Raw genomic sequence first — 18,762 nt, 5'->3', positions numbered from 1 at the left:
ACATACATTGAAAAGTGGAGCATTCATTGTGTCGATGACAATAATCCACGAAATTTTTTCTCTTACACAACCTTTAACTTCTTACCTCCAAGGGAAAAGAGTTGATCTCTCTGCAGCTGTTTCGGCGGCTGATGATTTGGCTGTTTTGTTGAAAGAAATGAGGGAAAACGTTGCATCAAAGTTCAAAAAAGTATTCGCTGATGCTGAAAAATTAGCTGAATCAATAGGAGAAAAAATTGAAGTTCCCAGGATTGTTCAATGTCAAAAACATCGACAAAATTACCAGAACAGCTCGGCAGAAGAATATTATCGCCAATCAATATTCATACCATTCCTCGATCACTTCATATCTTCCTTATCTGACAGATTCGTCAAACACAAAAAGACATTGTCAATTATTGAAAATATCCTCCCTGAAAAATTGCTTAAAAAAGGAGTTGAAAATGGTATTGTTTCTGAAACTGTCGAAGTAATAATGGATCAATGGCCAACAGCTACTGAGGCAACTGTTTCCATAGTAATAAATGAAGTCGTATTGTGGAGACAACGTTGGATTGGGGCAGAAACTCATCCGAAGACATTCATCGACGCATTAAATCTTTGCAACGAAGGACTTTTTCCCAACGTTTCAAAATTTTTGAAGATAGGAGCAACGTTAGCTGTGACCATTGCTAGCAGCGAACGGAGCTTTTCAACTTTGAGGCGTTAAAAAAATTGGATAAGAAATTCAACTGGAGAAGATAGGCTGAACGGACTTGCTCTAATGAGTATTAACAGAGATATTGATATCACGGTGGAATAAGTTATCGACAGATTCGCTCAAAAAAAAGAGGAAAATCGATTTGTGATTTCGTATATTTATGTTTTTCAACAGTTTTTTATGCTCCAGAATTATCAATAAATTGATCAATACTTATTCAATACAATATGATTTCAACTGTTTTTTCCACAAACAATTATTTACATGTAAATATTGTTTAGTTACTTATTAAAAACGTTAGTAGTATATTGTAGTATAAACTACAATGGAAAATCGTACGTCCAATTTTATCTTGAGATGCTCATATATATCATATATATAAAATTAAATTTTTATATTCTATACAGCATTTCAATATAAAACACCCTATACATTACACATTATCTAAGTGATTTCTCATATTTAGAATTTTGTTCAATATCTTTGATCCTAAAACATGTTAACCCCCCAAAAAATGTTCTGGCTACGCCACTGGTTTCAAGATGTGAATATGCATGTATTACCATATTAGAAAATCTCTCAATGTTTACAAAACTTCCATACATTATGACGAGACGCTTCCTTATTGGTAATTAACAAGATATGTATATTCTATTCTTCGAAGAAGGGAATTGTTAGCTATTGATTTTTTATTAGTATTTTTTTAAAAACTTCAATTTGATTTATTTTTCTACATACCTATTTTAGATTTTTTTTTTGTAATTTCATTCCCATACGTTTCCATATACATATGTATGCCATGTGGATCATCTGAAAAAAATTAAATATCTAAAAGATATCAGCTTTTCAGGGTCATTTTCAACTACCACTAATTTATGTGTAGTACCATGCACAACGTGGACCAAGAATTTTGATTTTTGATTTTTTTTTAAATATTCATGTGTTTGTCCATTTAATTCGTTTTACATGCCTCATAGCTTCCTCGCCAGAAGCACTCCAGAAAATCAACCTGTTTTTTACAACCGCACAACTTCACTGAAGGCCAATCGAATGCGGGGCTATTTCTTTGTCTTTTTTTACACGATGTTTGTCTTCCCATTAACAATTTGATACCCCTAAGGTTAAAAGGGAACAGTTGAACCTGAATTTGTTGCGTCTATATAAAACAATTTTATTAAAAACAATTGTCGCTACAGAAATATTAATTTATTTGAGACGCAATTTCAATGTAAACAAAACTGTTGGTGGCACTATCGAATATATGTAGTGAAGGACCATCGATAGTAGGTCGGATGTGATATCGATATATTACCACCTCTAAGAAGCACGTATATCCGACTTTGATAAAAAGAAATATACATACATGGTTCAATTTTACGCGCACTTAACTAAGCAACTAAAACAGCTTTTTTGACAGTTATAAATGTATGCCCTATACATAAACATAAACATGTTGAGCTTTCCCAGCTACTGATTTGGGGGAAAAAAAATAAGAACATTTCCCAGAGAAATGGTTGTGTGCTTGGTGAAGTGTGCTCCAGATGAGTGCTAACATATTTAAAGAGAGAACAGAATAATACTGATGGAGCTGTCAGCTCTTCCATGAATACCCTAACTATTTTTCTGTCAAAAAATTCCACGCATACCCTTATTTCAATTGTCATGTATGCATGTGTCATCTGTCATGTGACAGTTATCGTTTTGTTGTTATCGCACCAAGTAGGCATTGCCTCTAAGCTGTATAAATACTGCTGCAAGACATCAAAGTAGTTCATTCTTATACTCGCCTCAACTTCATACACTTTAAATTTTCCTTAATTATTCTTGTCCTATTATTTTTAATCCCAATTAAAACGACAACTTTTAAATGTTTAAGTCTATTCACTTTAAATTTTATAAAGTTTCCTTACATACATACATTTTACATTTTACTTATTCTACACTAATAACAAAGTCAAAAATGGTCAAGGTGTATTTTGGAAACGAGGTACAGTGCGTCATATTCATTGGACATAGCAGAAAGCAATGGCAGTGAAAGTGAGGAGTTATATTTGCAGCCACGGATGATAGTATAGTGTGAAATCAGTGTACTGAAGTCTGGACTGATAAGAATACCAGCACCTATTCTGAAGGTCGCATGGAATTCGGAATGACTGGTCCGTTTAATGGGTTGTTGTTGTTTCTCTTGGTTTACAAGTCGACCTCTGGAGTGCTTTTACATATGCTGTTAGACATCGCAATATAAATCCTCTTCCGGGTCCCAACCAACCGAGCCTTTGATATGTAATAAGTCTATTCACTTTAAATTGTATTAAGCTTACATTTACATATTCCGAAATGATTCCACACTATGTAATCACAAAGTCAAATATTGTGAAGGTGTGTTTTTGGAAACGGGGCACAGTGCGTCATAATGATCATTAAATCAATATTTCCAGACATTTTCGATCGTTGCCTTGATTCTACCTCTCACTCTACCACGCTTGGTGCATTCGGATTTATTTTTTAACCACTTGATTCCCTTGAAATTTGTTTATTTGAAACCAAATTAACCAAGTCCAAATCCTGAATACTGCATCGACTTTATTGCAAAACGAACACGGCGTAATTAATTTTCTGCCATTTTAAATTTTTAACCTGGAACTTTACCGCACTGTGATCCGAGTGTCGGGTGTATATACGCTTCGTCGGATCGGTTGGCCAGACGAGTGATCTGAGGTTGCTCAGGGTTTGCAGGCAGATCTGTGCGCCGATTGGATGTCTCAGAGGGACATAGCAGAAAGTGATATAAAGATAGAGTGGTGTGAGATCAGTATTGAAGTATGGACTGATTAGAATACCAGCACCTATTCTGAAGGTCGCATGGAATTCGGAATGACTGGTCCGTTAAATGGGTTGTTGTTGTTTCTCTTGGGGTACCAATGCTATTGCATAGTGATGCCATGATTGTTTGCATCATTATGGTCGTTTGTTCCATTTGGGCTTAAAAATTTAATTCAACTTTCTTGCATATGTACATTTCATATTTACTTATTATGAAATGTATTCACACTAATTACAAAGTGGAAAGTGGGCAAGATGCCTTTTGGAAACGGGGCACAGTGCGTCAATATGATCATAAAGTCACATCGGGTGATGGTGGTGTTCATATTGTGCAACATATTCTCAAACATTTGCGATCGTTGGCTTGTTTTTAATACCGTCTAACATGCTTGGTGCAAGTGGTGGTAGCAGGAGGGGAAATAGCTGTTTCTATTTGTCCAAGTAGACCATCAATCACAATTTTTGGCAAGTTAAACTAAAATCAACAAATAGGAATCCAGGATTGCTGCTGCTGTTCCTACACTTGGTACTCAGCTGTATCAATTCTCTTAATTCTCTACTTAGGTATCAGTATTTAGCTGAGTGGTAACTCATGCATGGAAATCCGGTAACGTTTCATAGTTAAAAATATCCTCGTCAGTGCTTAGATCCATTTTGTGATGAATTTTATTAAGCTTCTGCTTGAGATTGTTAGTTTTGGCTTTCCTAGGTCTTTGCTCTGTGCAGTCATTGTTGTGAGGAGCGGAAGACGATCGCTATGGAGATGCCAAGTAGCACTTATTGTATACATATCTTCCGGAATCCCATTATAATGCACCTTTTGCACGGGGCATAAATTTTAATGCCCTGCCCCTGTCCCAAATGTAGTCTCAGTCTCTTTCGACTATGTTTTGCTTTTGGTTTTTATGTTTAATCATTGTTTTAGGCTTAATCTCTAAGTTTAAAGCCTTCAGCAATTGTTATTGATTACGCTCAAATATATTCATTTTGTTTAATGCCCTTTGATGCATATGGGGCACATTGTATTTATGTATGTAGGTTTAAAACTTTTCTTATGCTCTTCATGCAAGACATTAAAATTTTGCTAACAATAAGATCCTTGTCGTTTTATGTCAATGCCCTACTAAGTAGGCTACAATTTTTGTTACACTTTGTTTTGGTTGACTGCTTTTCCATTTTAACGGATTTTTTTTCGCCTCAATGGTACGGCTGCTGTTCATTCAGTTGTTCAGACAGAAAGTTCAGTGCACAATTGTCATTAATATTTTCGCTGTCGTCTATTTTAAAATTTTATCTTTCGCCAGCTACGGGCAATACAATTAAATGGCATTTAAATGTGCATGTGGCATGTAATAATAATTGATATTTCAATGGCATCCACAAGAACTCTTTCTCTTGTGGCCCCTTTCTTCCCCCCTTTCTTTGTGGTGTACACTTAATGGTGATGCATTTTTACTTTGATTGTATTTTGCAGTTGTTGTGACTGATGGGGTTGAGTGGTGTTGGTGGTGGTGAAGACTGGGAACACGTTAAGCGGATTTTATAAAGTGCAACAAATGCCGGCAGCAGCTGAAACAGTGGCAAGAAGACGACATGGCACGTGCTTGGCATAAATCGATGGTTGCCAGCGAATTATATTTATACACATTGTGGCATGAATATACAATTTCTTTTTGCCACCCACCCAGCCAGTGGCAGCATTAACGTGAACTTGTTTTGCCATTCTGATCTAACTAACTACTGATTGTGCGAGAGTACAGTTTACACTTGAGCTGAATGCCTTTGCCAACACTTTTCACACACACACACTTTCAGCCAAAAAACAAAAAAAAAAGAAAGAAAAAATTATGCAAATTTTCGTTTTCGTTTTTTCATCTTGTGTTTTGCTTAACTAAATATGCTCATTTACATATTGGCACCGCATTGTTTACCCACAGCCAAACAACCAATCGATTGGCAGAGCCAGTCCAAGGAGAGAAGAGACCTTTATTATGCAGGACGCTGCTGGGTTCGAGAAGTTATGCGTTGGAGCATATAATTTTTTACCGCAATACAAACATGGCTTGACTTATTAATGCCTTGTATATCAAAGTTTTAACTCTTCTCGTCTTTGCTTTTGGACCCCTTCTTAATCCCTTTAAAGCAAATTTTTCCATAACATGTACCTTCATTTTTGCTCAACTTTGTTTTTGTCTTCTCACCTATTTTCACACTGCTCGGCAGTAGTCTTTTCTGCGCTGGTCCCAGATATGCCAGGATATAATAGTCCTTTGTTTATTTAGGCTGGCGTTGGCATTGTCTAATGGCCGCACATGGCATGAAATGGAATGCATACACATAATAGATCACTTAACGGTAAATTTATGTGCATGTTAAGGCACATGGAAATGGAAGAGATGCCAATGCCATGGTCTATACACAAGGATGCTTCGCTCCTGGATGCCATGATGTTGAATGCTGAGTGGAGTATGTGATAGTTAAAGCTAATCACACACCTGTGCGGCATTAAACGAGTTATAGTGCGCACGATTTTGTCGACTCTTAATTGGGTAGGGAAAAGTGTGAATTGAAAGGAATTAGACTAAACTAGCAAAAACAATACTTAAGTCAAATGAATTTCACCAAAATTCGCAGATAAAGCATGGTAATTTAATCGAGAAGTGAAACCGAATCAAAGTAAATTTAGCCTGCAGGTTATTCTAATTAACTAAGGCATCAAAAGATGAAGAAATATTAAAGTATTATAACCTATTTCAAATTATGCGAAATATAAATGCAATATGTAAACACAAATAAAATTCAATTACGGGTTAAAAGAATATCTTCGCGAACCACTTAAAACTCTTTTGAGGTTCACAAAAAGATTTAGGAGGCTTTGGGTTAAGTACTCTTCGCCATAAAAGTAAGAATTCAAATTTCACATGATAGTTGGAATGCATGATTTCAGGATGTTCAGTTTGCAAGATAATTAGCAACAGCGACTTTAAGTTAAAAGTGCAGTGACTCGTTAAAAAAGTTTTAATAAAATAATGAGTGCGAGAACGCTTTTGGACCCGGAAATTTAAAATCGAAAGTCGATACCCAAAGCATAACGCCCAAGAAGGCCAACTCCTATTTAGGTGATGGATGATAATTGTGTTACCCCGATTAAAAGAAAGATAATACTCGAATATTAAGAGCATTGAGTAGTAGCTTGAATGCAGGAAAAAAAAAGTGTAAAGGATACGGTTAGTCGGCAACTATATGTGCCCTGATAATAATTATGCATTGTTTGAAATAATAGTGTTTAAAACATTTCATTTCCAGTGCTTGTGAACAAAAAGGGTGCACCATCACTTTTACCACAACACAGTAGAGTCTGTTTTTTTTCAATGATATGACGTGAAAATGGTTAAATGCATTTGCTAATATGTATGACTATTTCGGTCTAAACTCACTCGCAGACGAATCCTTTGGTTTTGACTTCCTAGACTGTCCCTTATGTTTTTCATAGAATTTAATCATTGTCCAAGTCTGAACAGATTTAACAGCAAGGAAAACCCCGAAAACGCTTGGAACCATCATATGATATTTACATTTATAACTAGTAATAAGTAGGGAAAACCACAATCAAGCGATAATTTGTATACAAAGCATACAGTAAATATGTATGTATATATTTGGGAGAATTTATAAAAGTTAAAACTGTGCTTTATAAGTGATCAAGTAATAAATAAGGAAAATCATGTTTGGGAGCAATGTACATATATTTTACTTTTTAAGCACCCAACCCCAATCTATCACACTCCAAGTGGAGATATATGTATATCAAAGATCTAAGTAAGAAACTACGCAACTGCCAACTCTATTTCGCTGAATTCCTCACTTTCAGATCATAGCATTTGCGGCCAGCTAATTGTTTTAGATTAAAGTTGATCGACTAACTTAGCGCGCTAAATTGTTCTTTGATGTCACTAGTTAGGTAGTGAAACAGATCAACTGTCTCACATACCACCGTTGAATAGGAGACGCTCATTTGTAGCCAATTGGGTGAGACGACTCTGTTGCTGCTCAGCGCTCATTTTACTTAAATTCTGTCTTTCCGGCAATAACTGTTGCGTCAGATGTATACGCTTCAAGTTCTCCAAGGATTCATCTGGCAGGAATGTAGTATCAGCATTTTGGCGAATTTAAAAAACTGATTGCTCACACGCGATTCACAGATGACTGCCTGACGACAAATAGGACCTTCTCAGAAAGATTTCAACAAATGGCTAATATGGTATTTTTTTGTAAACTAACCACAGAATTCTGAGCTTTGACTTAATGTCTTTTCTTTCTTCTAGAATCTCATTAGAGCTTACCAAGGAGTATTGGGCCAGCTCATATTGACCGAGTTAGTTGAAATAAGAACACAACATTACCTCAACCAGCTCGGCGGACACAAATGGATTTTTAATCAGATGCGAGGCACACTCATGAGTCAATAGCCATGTGATAATTGAATGATCAACACCCTGACGTAAATCCACAATGGCATTCTGCATTGTAAACAATATAAATTCACCTATATCATCGTTATACCATTCGGGCACTGCGGAAAGCGCATCACTCGGTGTGGGCAACTGGCCCTTTAATGGGCCAACCCTTAAGTTGGTCCAACATAAACAGTGGAATAGAATCCAAGGCATTGTTTGAATAAACCAGAATCCAATAATTTATTCTTACTGCAAGTTTTTGATTGAGCCATCGTTTATATTAAAATTTCAATTTATTCAACGTGTGCTTTATAAGTGATCAAGTAATAAATAAGGAAAATCATGTTTGGGAGCAATTTAAAATATGTACATATATTTTACATTTTAAGCACCCAAACATTGAGCCAAGTTTTAATTTAAAAATTTAAAATTGAAAAATGGTTAAGATGTTAGTCCCAGAAGGCAAGAAACTTGAATGCGGGACTTGTAAGAAGTCGTCGGGTATTTATTCAGTTTTTGCTCAGGGCCTACTAGATGCCAAAACTTTGAGATGACACTTAAAACTATCGATGCACGTGTCGAGTTGATTCGGTCAGGTTATCGCTATCGCGCTGGTATCGATAACCGATTCCTACTCGATCCATCCCCGGGCAACGGTTGGGATTATCGGTGGATGTGAAATAGTGATTCCAACTGGCACTTACTCTTAACAGCTGATTTTTCAGGTAATGCAAAAGGACTTTTGGGAAATTATTTTTTTTTTTTTTTCATTTGTTCGATGCCTTTGAAAATGTGCAAGAAATCGATCTTCAAGAAATGACAATTTTTGGCCCGTTGCAAGATTTGTTTTTATGCCATTTATTGATTACATTTTTGATGTGAATGGTACATGTTTTCTAGTGAGTGACAAATTTTTAGTGTTGATTTCGCCCAAATATCGATGAAATAGCCAAACGATGCTGGATGGTAAAATTTGGGCACGGCAAAACCTTATGCACCAGACCACAAAAAAGTATTGGATGGCCGCCAGTGGGAATCGGGCCTAAAACAGTGTTTAAAAATGCAAAGCTACTCCTTAGTATTTTTCATATGCTCTCATCCTGTAAGGAAACGAAACAGAGTTATATTTTTCCATGTGTGTTCCGCAAAAAAAGCGATATAGATCTGCTTGCGTCAAAATGCTGTGGAAATTAAATCAACTCATCCGCTTTTGATTTTTTCTGTAAGGGCTTTGGCAGCCGTTCGTCTTACAATACATACATATATTTATTGACATTTCATGTATAGGAAAAAAATTAGAAAAAAAAAAAATGTTCCATTCCATTCGTTTCAATATAACCGCTTTTTGTAGCACACAGATGTTTCAATTTTAGAGTCTTTGCATCAAGTAGGCATTGCCTTTAAGCTGTATAAATACTGCTGCACGACTTCAAAGTAGTTTATTCTTATACTCGCCTCAACTTCATACACTTTAAATTTTCCTTAATTATTCTTGTCCTATTATTTTTAATCCCAATTAAAACAACTTGATACATTTTACTTATTCTACACTTATGTATGTATACAAAATAAAAAATTGTCAAGGTGTATTTTGGAAACGAGGTACAGTGCGTCATATTCATTAAGTCTCCTCTGTTAATTGCATGGTCATGTGCATGTACTCTACCACGCTTGGTGCATTCGGAGGTTTTTTTATTTAACCACTTAATTTACTTGAAATTTGTTCAGTTGGAACCAGATTCTTATTATTAGGTTTTTCTGCGGGACTTTCTCAACCGTTGTTTTAGGCTTGCCGGCTTTACCTTCACTCTTTTCCACATTGCGAAATTCTCCAATCAAGACATCGCAATGCAAATCCTCCTCCGGCTCCCAACCATCCGAGTCTTTGGTATGGCCCTTTCAGCGGGCTGGAAGGTTCTTTTCCTCCTTCGGCCACATCCGACCTATCAAGTGAATCGTCATCTTCAGTCGCTACTGCGCGGGACTTTTTTTATTGTAGACATTATTAGAGGCACCTTTACCAACAGTTGCTGTTGTCACCTTACTGGATGTGGCTTTTGGCTTGCCTTGTTTACTGTGGTATTAATAAAATTGAGCTCTTGATGGAGTTCTTCTTGTTTCCTTCCTGGGTCGGACTTGTCGGCCAAGTGACCTCGATTAGCAAACTGGAACGCTTCGGTGATGAACTATCACTTTTGAAAGAGTCCGTCTCAATTTTGGAGATCGCATCTTTTTTCTTAGACAAATTATTTTTTAAATAAAATTAACCAAGCAAAACTCGATCCCATTATCTATTACGGTTCGATTGACTTTTTAGTCAATGTTTATCAATGAAGTGTTACACTTAAAAATTAACTTGATTAAAAACAGACTTGCGTTGACTAGATTTAGATGTAAATGCGATAGATGTAGCTTTGGATATTTGGTGTGTACCCTTCTTCAAACAAAAGCATTTAGTTAAGTCTTTTAAGTCGCTGGCCATTTGCGAGTTATTGAATTATTTTTATCGGCGGAAAATACTTCCTTCATCCAATTTAAAACGTTTTTAATTTTGAGCCCAAGTTTTTTTTACTCAAAAAATAATTAGTAAATTCGGAACCAGACTTTTGAACCTAAGAAGATCTTATCTTAGGAAATATGGTTGAAGATGCTTCCTTCCAGGCTGACCGAAATTTATATACCCTTTTTGCAAGGGTATACAAATTTTACCAGTAATATTTCAAACGGTGCATTAGCTAAGCTTAGAATGAAGAGATCAAAATAAAAAGAAACAGTCTACCCAGACATAATCTGGAAACAGTTATATCTTGCGGAATGTGTGAAATGTGTTACCGCTTCAAATTATTCAAAGTTAAGCAAGAAAGAAATAAGAAGTTTAGCTGGCGTCTTTGGTGAAATAGCCAAACATTTAAGTCCGGCAAGATGCAAATAACAAATTTTAGGAAAAATGGCAGTATTGACAATTAAGAGGCCGAACGTCAATAACAGATCGTGATAAAAGAGCCCTGGCCACAATCGTAAAAGCAGATCATCGCCAAACTTTGAGAAATTTGGCATCCCAATGGTCTTGAAAAATCGGGAAGAGCGTTATGCATGGAAAAAACTAAAAATTGAGCCGCAAAGAACCCTCTCTGACGAAATTGCAGGAGATGTGGGACTCCATCTTAACCGAACAATGCCAGAATTTATTGAAAGAAGCGTTGTAAAGGCAAATGCGATGTTACCCAATATTAATATTTAAAAATCAAATAGGTATACATATTTAAAGCACCGTACGAATTAATCCTGGTCAAATTTTTCGTGTCACTTCAGCACAGTGTTTAAAAAAATTGTTGTTGTTGTTGTTGTTATTGAAGTGCAAAACACATTTATTGTTATAAAATAGAGAATGAAATGATCTTTCAGAAAAAATATATATGCATATGTTGTCTTCCATGGTAAATATCGTCTGTGAAACATTGCAGATGAGTAAAAAAGCTTGTTGTACGAATTAATAATGGTCGAGGCTCGTAGAGTTGATGACGGAGGAGTTAAAACTATTTTAATTGTTTGTCCGTTTTATTGGTATTTGTCCACCCGATCGAGCCGTCTGATATACAATTGGGCCCCACGGTCGGTAGGGCGGGTGGTGGACAGCTCTCTGCTTGGGATCGTCCGAAAGTATGTTATTCTTTCATATATTCTGCTGACTGATCTGGGTAGTAAAATTGTGTTTTCAATTACAGGTAGGCTCTATGCCATGCGACCAGTTTTTGCAAATCTAACTCGTTGCGCGTTGCAAGTTTCCGCTAAAATGAATATACTCTGTTGCATGGATAGAAAAATAAATAAATTTGGTCAACTGCTGGTCGACCGTTTGTTGGTAGTCATGGGCAACATGCATTTCATTTGAGACCCGGGGCGACCAACTGTAAAAATAATTACTCAAATTATGATACGAATGCATGAACAAATTAACAAACAAATTGCGGTGCATACGCCATTTGTGGCGATCTGAATGTTGACTGCCCCACCACGAACCCCCGAAAACCAATTAGAGAACTCGGAGTGTTACCCACAAAGACCGCAATTTCCAATTCGAGGGCCAATAAAACGCTGGCACAAACTATGTACATACATACATATGTACGTATGTACATATGTAGGTAGTATGACACTGCTAAATCTGCTTAAAAACTTTACATTGCCATGGTAGCCTAGCAATTACCTAAGCTTATTTTATTCTGCTCATTAAGAGGAGGTAAAGAAAGGGAGCAACACGTAGATAGGGCAATCAGTAGTTAAGCCATTAACTGAAGTAATATTTTATTTACTCAAAGAAGAAGACTAAATGACCAAGAATTACTGCACTTATTTAAAACCACATATTTATATACCGCATTAAATTGTATATACTGGCATTAAGAAAATGTTCATTTTAAAAAGAACAAAAATGCTTAATTTTATGCTGGAAAATTTTTAAAGAATTTATCTTTGGTAAATTTGAGAGACTAACTCACTATCACCGAACGATTTCAATGATCCTTACTAGCCCAATTACTAAAAGCAGTTTTACACTTTAAAATGCAAGGTTCATTAAGATGAAGAATTATGATATAAAATTACAAAAAAGAGGGATAAAAACCCCATAAAAACTCTTCTAATTTGTACATGATTTTATAGATACATACATACATCCATATATTTTAGGTTCGTGGCATTTGAAACATCATGAAGTCAATAAATATGAAGTCATTGGATGATTCGAGAATGAAGACTTTTGAATGAAACAAAGTTAGTATTACAGATTGGAAGATGTTTCACAACAAATAATTCCTCCCCGATATATGACGAATTATGGGTATACATATGTAGGAAATTGAGTCATTGGCTACAATGTTTTATTTTGAATTAGCAATACAATATATTGACACTTAAGTATGCCAAATGACTAGTATCTTTGCATGGGCTAGATGCTTCTAGATAAATATTGCTAAACTGTCATCAGGTGAAGTCCTATAAAAGGTTTTAGCATTTGGAGCCCATCATCCATAACGTTGGGCAAAGTAAACTTTACTTAGTAAAGTATGAGTAATTGGTGAGATAAATGTGAATAATATCCAGTTCGAAACCACACATACGGAAAGAATTTAAAAAAAGAAAAAACCAAAGCACCCATCCGTTGGAGACTTCGTAAAATGAACAAAAGCTGACGACTAAAACTTCCAATTACAATTTTAAAAATTAAAAGGTTTTATATTTAAATCTTTCCAAAAAATGCACAAGTTTGGCTAAGTAAAAAGTGCCTAGACCAACTCTGTTAAGTTCTTTTATCAATGGTCAATTGAATTTGGAGACTTACATATTTAGACGGCAAAAAAAAATATGAAATAATAAAAAATAGATTTAGCAATAGACTCGTGCTTCTCTCTTTGCACTTTGGGAAATAGTTCAAGTGATAGGATAAGAAGCCAAAGAAATGAATTTAGATGGTAAACCTTTTAAACTTTCTAAGCGGTTAAACCACTTTAACACCTTCCTATTACGCCCGTAATTGGCAAAAGCAACCCGGACAAAAATAAGAGGAGTGAACTTAATTGTCGCAGGTCTCCAGAAAAAATGAATTACTTGGAACGCAGTATCGGCTTTATATAGGCAATAGTTATCGATAACTGTTAGGACAAAACAATCGATTTATTTCAAGTGTTGTGAATCGACTTTTGAAATGTTGAGATAATCCGTTTTCCAGCACTGTGTTATGACAAAAATGAAAAATAATTTATTTTTATCGCTGCACTTTGCTGCCTGCCCGTGGCAGCTGTAAAATCAGCTGTTAAATCTGATTAAATCGGAATCTGGCTTTGCAAATTATTTTTATTTTATTTTTGTACTTTTGCGTTACGCAACACTGTTGTCCTCAGAAACTATCGATAACTCAGAAATAGCTCGAAATTTCTAGAGATTTCTGTAAAAATAAAAATGATTGGATCTTATAAAGTAAATTTGGCTCCCACAGAAACAGAATAATCACCAACAGTGACTTTTTTGTAATAAATTAGTTATTTTTAAGCAATTGTCATAAAAATTAATATTGGTAAATATTTACTTAAGCTACTTGAGATTTCAGTGTTGAAAAGTGGAAAAGTCGGCTAAAGGTAGATTTCAGTATTGTGAAACGCTATTTTTTATTTGGCGCGCTGTTTGACCGCCCTGGTAGCCAAATATTTTAATCTAAACTCTAAAGTCGAGGAATATTGTATTCTAAAATATATTTGTTCTATAAAATCAAGAAATATTGTAAACTCACCAACATTTTTGCTTGTTGAGAATAGTGCGAACAAAAGATTCGAAAAGCCCGCGTATTCGAGTATCCGAAATTCGGCATTTGGCAACACTATCTCAAAATGTAATACCTTTTTTATGCCGGAAACAGTACTTTTAGCTATAATCCCGCTAAAAACATTAATTTTCTTTTGTTAATTACTCAAAAATTACGAAATAAATCGTCAAGGCGCACCTGAGGTAGTGCTCGTGGATTCGTTTGATACAAAATTTATGTATTTTATGGCTGTTTTGGGCCCGAGTAACATAAGTAAATATTTACCATATATTTACCATAACGATAAAGTAAAATGGTTTCAATTAGAAGTTACTTAAAAAATGAAAAGTAAAATGACTTGATTTCTAAGGTTAGCACTTGCATTTCAGTCACTGTTCATGTTAATTAGGCTCAAGTGCATTACAAGTTGAGGGTAGGAGAAAGACACAATTCCTGGTCTAAGATAGGGACTGAACTTCAGGTGCATTAAGTCCTGTCTTATACATACATACATCAAACATGCAAAGGAAAAAAGGAAATAACAACTTTTGTATGTATCTTCCCCTTGGTTCATCTTTCTCTCCTTCTTGCTGCCTTGCTGGGAGAGATAGATAGACAGTTAGGAGAGGTGGGGGGTAACAAGCAATTTGTTTTACCACGAGTAATTTGTCTTCAAAAAGCAAATGTTTTGCAATTTGTTAACAAGAACATTTTTTCGCTTCGCTTTTACTTTTCTTTATTTTTGGTCTTGCTGTTTGCCAAGTTTGGTTGTTTGTTTACAACAACCTCCTTATATTGCCCTCTTCCACTTTGTATTTTCCAGCCCCTGCCCTACTCTCTTAGTCTTAATGCCGAAAAAAGGCAAAAAGAGAGAAAAGCAAATGAAAATTGTACAACGTCGAATCCTGGCCTAAGTGATAAGAAGGCAAATGTGTTTTGTCTCTCCTACTTGTGTGCTCCGTTCCCTTCTTTGCCTCTTGACTCTATATTTCTATCGTCCTTCTTATAATAAATGATTTTTAAGCCAAAAATTGAAAGTAAATACACATTGCTCACACATGGGTGTAGTCAGAACCAAATAGGGTCTAGTCCACGTAGACGGAATGTGTTCTTTTTAGAATCAATTTTTCCATCTATCCCTAATATGAATGTACAAGTCATTTCAAGAAAGTCTCTTTAAGATATTAAATTACCAAACAAGTTTCCAAGAAACGAATGAATGGAGTTTCTAAGACCACTTTCAAACCTATTTCAAGCAAAAGGATTGACCGCAACAATAACTGGCCAGGCTTTTCTATGAAAATGCTGTTGAATAGAAAAAGCACTAGCGCCGAAAAACCACCTCAAATACCCGTGTCTGAGCCCACTTCCTTGGGGCATACGAACAACAATCAGTGTCAGGCGCAAGCAGAGTATCAAAAACTGAATTGCTTAACTTGGCAGGACTCACTCGATGGCTGTGGGAAGTCAGCTCCATTTTCCTCCTCCTACTATATCAATGAGAATTTGTGGGGGCAATCATCTATTGCATTGGATTGCATCAACACAATGCGCTTGGAAAAATAGATGAAAGAAAGTACATATTTTCATTTAATAAAATATTTCTGTATACAAACTTAAAGTGTTAATACAGACTATGTTTTATTACTGCTAAACACCTGGGTAATCTCATCAATTAAATCGAAGTGTAATGTAAAATTTACATCAAAGACTATCCAAAAAACGAGACAAATTTTGTAAACAAATCTAGAATATATACTTATTGCTGCAATAAAACAACTAATTTAAGCTTTCACTGTATATGTATATATATATGTATACATATGTATATGCATAAGTGTTTTGAAATTGCTGCTATGGAATTATCGTTTAAAAGGATTGATACAAAAAATAGGGTTAATATTTCACAAATTTAAGTTGTTTTGAGAGTTCCTTTGAGTAAATGGATTCCTCATTTGTGTAAAATTCCATGCATTTAAGTAATCGAATTCAAAAACTTTTTGGTCGAGGTCAGTTAAAAATTATTTGAATCTTAAGGAGATATAAGTTCTCTTTGGAGATATAAGTTCTCTTTGGAGATATAAGTTCTCTTTCCTAAAAAACATCAATGGAATTAAACAATTTTATTAGCCTACTAAATATAAAAAGAAAATATTTAAAATATATTTCGCGATTACAACAAATATTCAGTAGATTTATGTAAGTATTTATATATGTACCTTTAATTTTATTAGAAATTAAATTTCTTATAAATGTCACCATGGAAACGTTGGAATTGGTTTGACTAGTTAGAGAGACATGTATTTACTTTGGCAAGCGGATTAGCACCCCTCCGGATTCTCATCGCAGTCACATTTTTTCAGCTCTTCGTCATGCTCTTCGCATTCATCGAGAGATCCGTAGATGGATTTCCGTATATAGCGTGCTATCAGCTCTTGAGGTCGTGCTTGCCACCGGTTCATCGTTTCGGGTGATGCGGTAATCTGCGTATGCAATTATGAGGCTGTTATATGTTAGTAACGTCTAAGAATAACAGACCTGATCGGACTCTAAACGATTGAGAATGGTAAAACAAACAACGGCTGCCCTTATTCCGGCCCTGTGGGTTAGCGCGGCAAAAGGCACGCTTTCCATTTCAATATTGGTAACAGAATTGTCGGCCAACTTCTGGAGGTAGGCCTTCTTCCCCTCGATCGTATATTCACAGAACGCCCCATCGAGACGTGACTGACCTTCGTAGAATTCATTGGCGCACATGGTCTTGCCCAGTATGGTATTATAATCAGTTTTATAAGAATCAGCAACGGAAAGAAGTTCCTTGGCTAGATCCGCATCCAATTGAGCGGTGAGCTGGACAGGCTTTCCATGGATTATCAGCTCATACTTTGGTGTTAGTTCGGCATTTACGGCTTCTTTGGAGATTACAACAGTCCCACTTTCCATTCCGAGTCCGCCGCAGCTGCCAATTCTAATGAATACGGGATCCTGACACTTGGCATGGTGCATCATTTTTATAAGTTCATTCAGCACAATACTTATCGATGGGCCGCCAATTCCATGACTAACGCATAGCACTGGACCCGCCTTAAACATGGCATACCGATGACCAGCTACAGCCATATCTTTCAATTGAACAGCCGCATTCAATTTCAGTCCAATGGCCTCCATAAAATACGATGCAAATTTTTCAGCCCGTTGGGCTGGGCCACTTAGGCAAACAAACTGCGAACAGAACTCGTGAAGCACCCAAAAAAGGTTCAAAATTAGGTGCCACTTACTCGTACATCGCCAAAAACATTTGGGAAATTCGTGCTCCCCGTATCAATCCCCAGGTGATACAAGATGTCTGGTTGTAGACTATCAATACAGGGATTCAAACATCGCAACGTACTCTCCTTGTCCTCAGATCCAGGCTGCCCCTTCTTGCAGTCATCCTTTACCTGTTTAACCAGTAGACTAAGCTGCTTGTTCTGTGCTCGAACCAATGCTGTGGAGGAACAGGTAGTAAGTTGCCTGCAAGGTAATCATTTGTCTTATTGGTCACCTTTCAACTGGCACACCTCTCGTGCCAAAATACAGTTGCTTGAAGTCTTCTTAGACATTTTGTTTGAATTTCGATTTTGCCTGATTTGTTGCCAAAAAGATATATATATATATATATATATATGACAGAAGAATCCAGGTTAAAAAAAATTAAATTTATGGAATATTTCAATACAAGTCTGTATGGGAGCTATATGATATAGTGGTCCGATCCGGCTGAATCCGAGATATACAACTCCTGCAGTATATACAAGCCTACGTGCAAAATTTCAGCTCTGTAGCTCTTACGGTCGGAGGAGTTTGCGTTGATCCAGACGGACGGACGGACATGGCTAGTTGAACTCGTCTCGTCGCGCTGATCAAGAATATATATACTTTGTATGGTCGGAGATGCTTCGTTCTATGCGTTGCACACTTCTGACCAAAATTAATATACCCTTTTTGCAAGGGTATAAAAATAACCTTAAATATAGTAGTTGGTCTAAGTAAGTTCAAGCAACAAACATTGGTAGTTATATTTGATTGTCCTCGTAGGTCCAGTCTGTTCGTTTCCAGTTTGTTAAACTTGAAACCAAAATTTTATATTAACGAGGTATTGAAGAGCTTGATTTGATCTACGTAAACTGAATTAGAATTATTCAAATTTAATAAAAAGTTAATTATTTTTTGAACTGATATAAATATACATAGGTAGAATTGGGCAATTTAATAAATTAATAGACTTTGTTATACACTCACAAAATATAGAAAAGTCGCAATGAATGTATTTACCTATAATTGGATTATATCTTGCATTTCTAATGACTGTGGCTGTATTTGGATTGACCTTTCCTTAATGAGTCTTATCTATGTCTTTGGCAAGCAATAAGCAATGTCTTTTGGTCAGCATTTGTTTTGGCAACACTTGAGTCAATCCAAGAGTTGCCCGTTCTAGTGCATTA

General features: G+C 35.9%; 1 protein-coding gene across 1 annotated transcript; it reads right to left on the bottom strand.

Annotated features, from left to right (window-relative positions):
- Positions 1–16,482: 16,482 nt before the first annotated feature.
- LOC137577341 (uridine phosphorylase 1) lies at positions 16,483–17,971 on the bottom strand. The gene is made up of 4 exons (XM_068290775.1): positions 17,823–17,971; positions 17,557–17,765; positions 16,817–17,500; positions 16,483–16,761 (listed from the first exon to the last, which is right to left on the bottom strand). Exons 1-4 carry the CDS (start codon positions 17,878–17,880, stop codon positions 16,600–16,602), a joined length of 1,113 nt encoding a protein of 370 aa, XP_068146876.1. The 5' UTR covers positions 17,881–17,971; the 3' UTR covers positions 16,483–16,599.
- Between the last annotated feature and the right edge of the window lie 791 nt (positions 17,972–18,762).

This window comes from Drosophila tropicalis, unplaced genomic scaffold (assembly GCF_018151085.1).
Source record: "Drosophila tropicalis isolate 14030-0801.00 unplaced genomic scaffold, ASM1815108v1 contig_593, whole genome shotgun sequence".
NCBI lineage: Eukaryota > Metazoa > Arthropoda > Insecta > Diptera > Drosophilidae > Drosophila > Drosophila tropicalis.
Note: the sequence above shows the minus strand (reverse complement) of the source record. Positions and strands in the feature narration are given on the sequence as shown.

Excerpts from the sequence above, each read along its gene's own strand:
- LOC137577341 (XM_068290775.1), bottom strand. The coding sequence starts at position 17,880 with ATGTCTAAGAAGACTTCAAGCAACTGTATTTTGGCACGAGAGGTGTGC. Across the intron at positions 17,766-17,822 it reads AGAGGTGTGCCAGTTGAAAG|CATTGGTTCGAGCACAGAAC; the intron begins GTGACCAATAAG and ends GTTCCTCCACAG. Across the intron at positions 17,501-17,556 it reads ATGTTTTTGGCGATGTACGA|TTTGTTTGCCTAAGTGGCCC; the intron begins GTAAGTGGCACC and ends TTCTGTTCGCAG.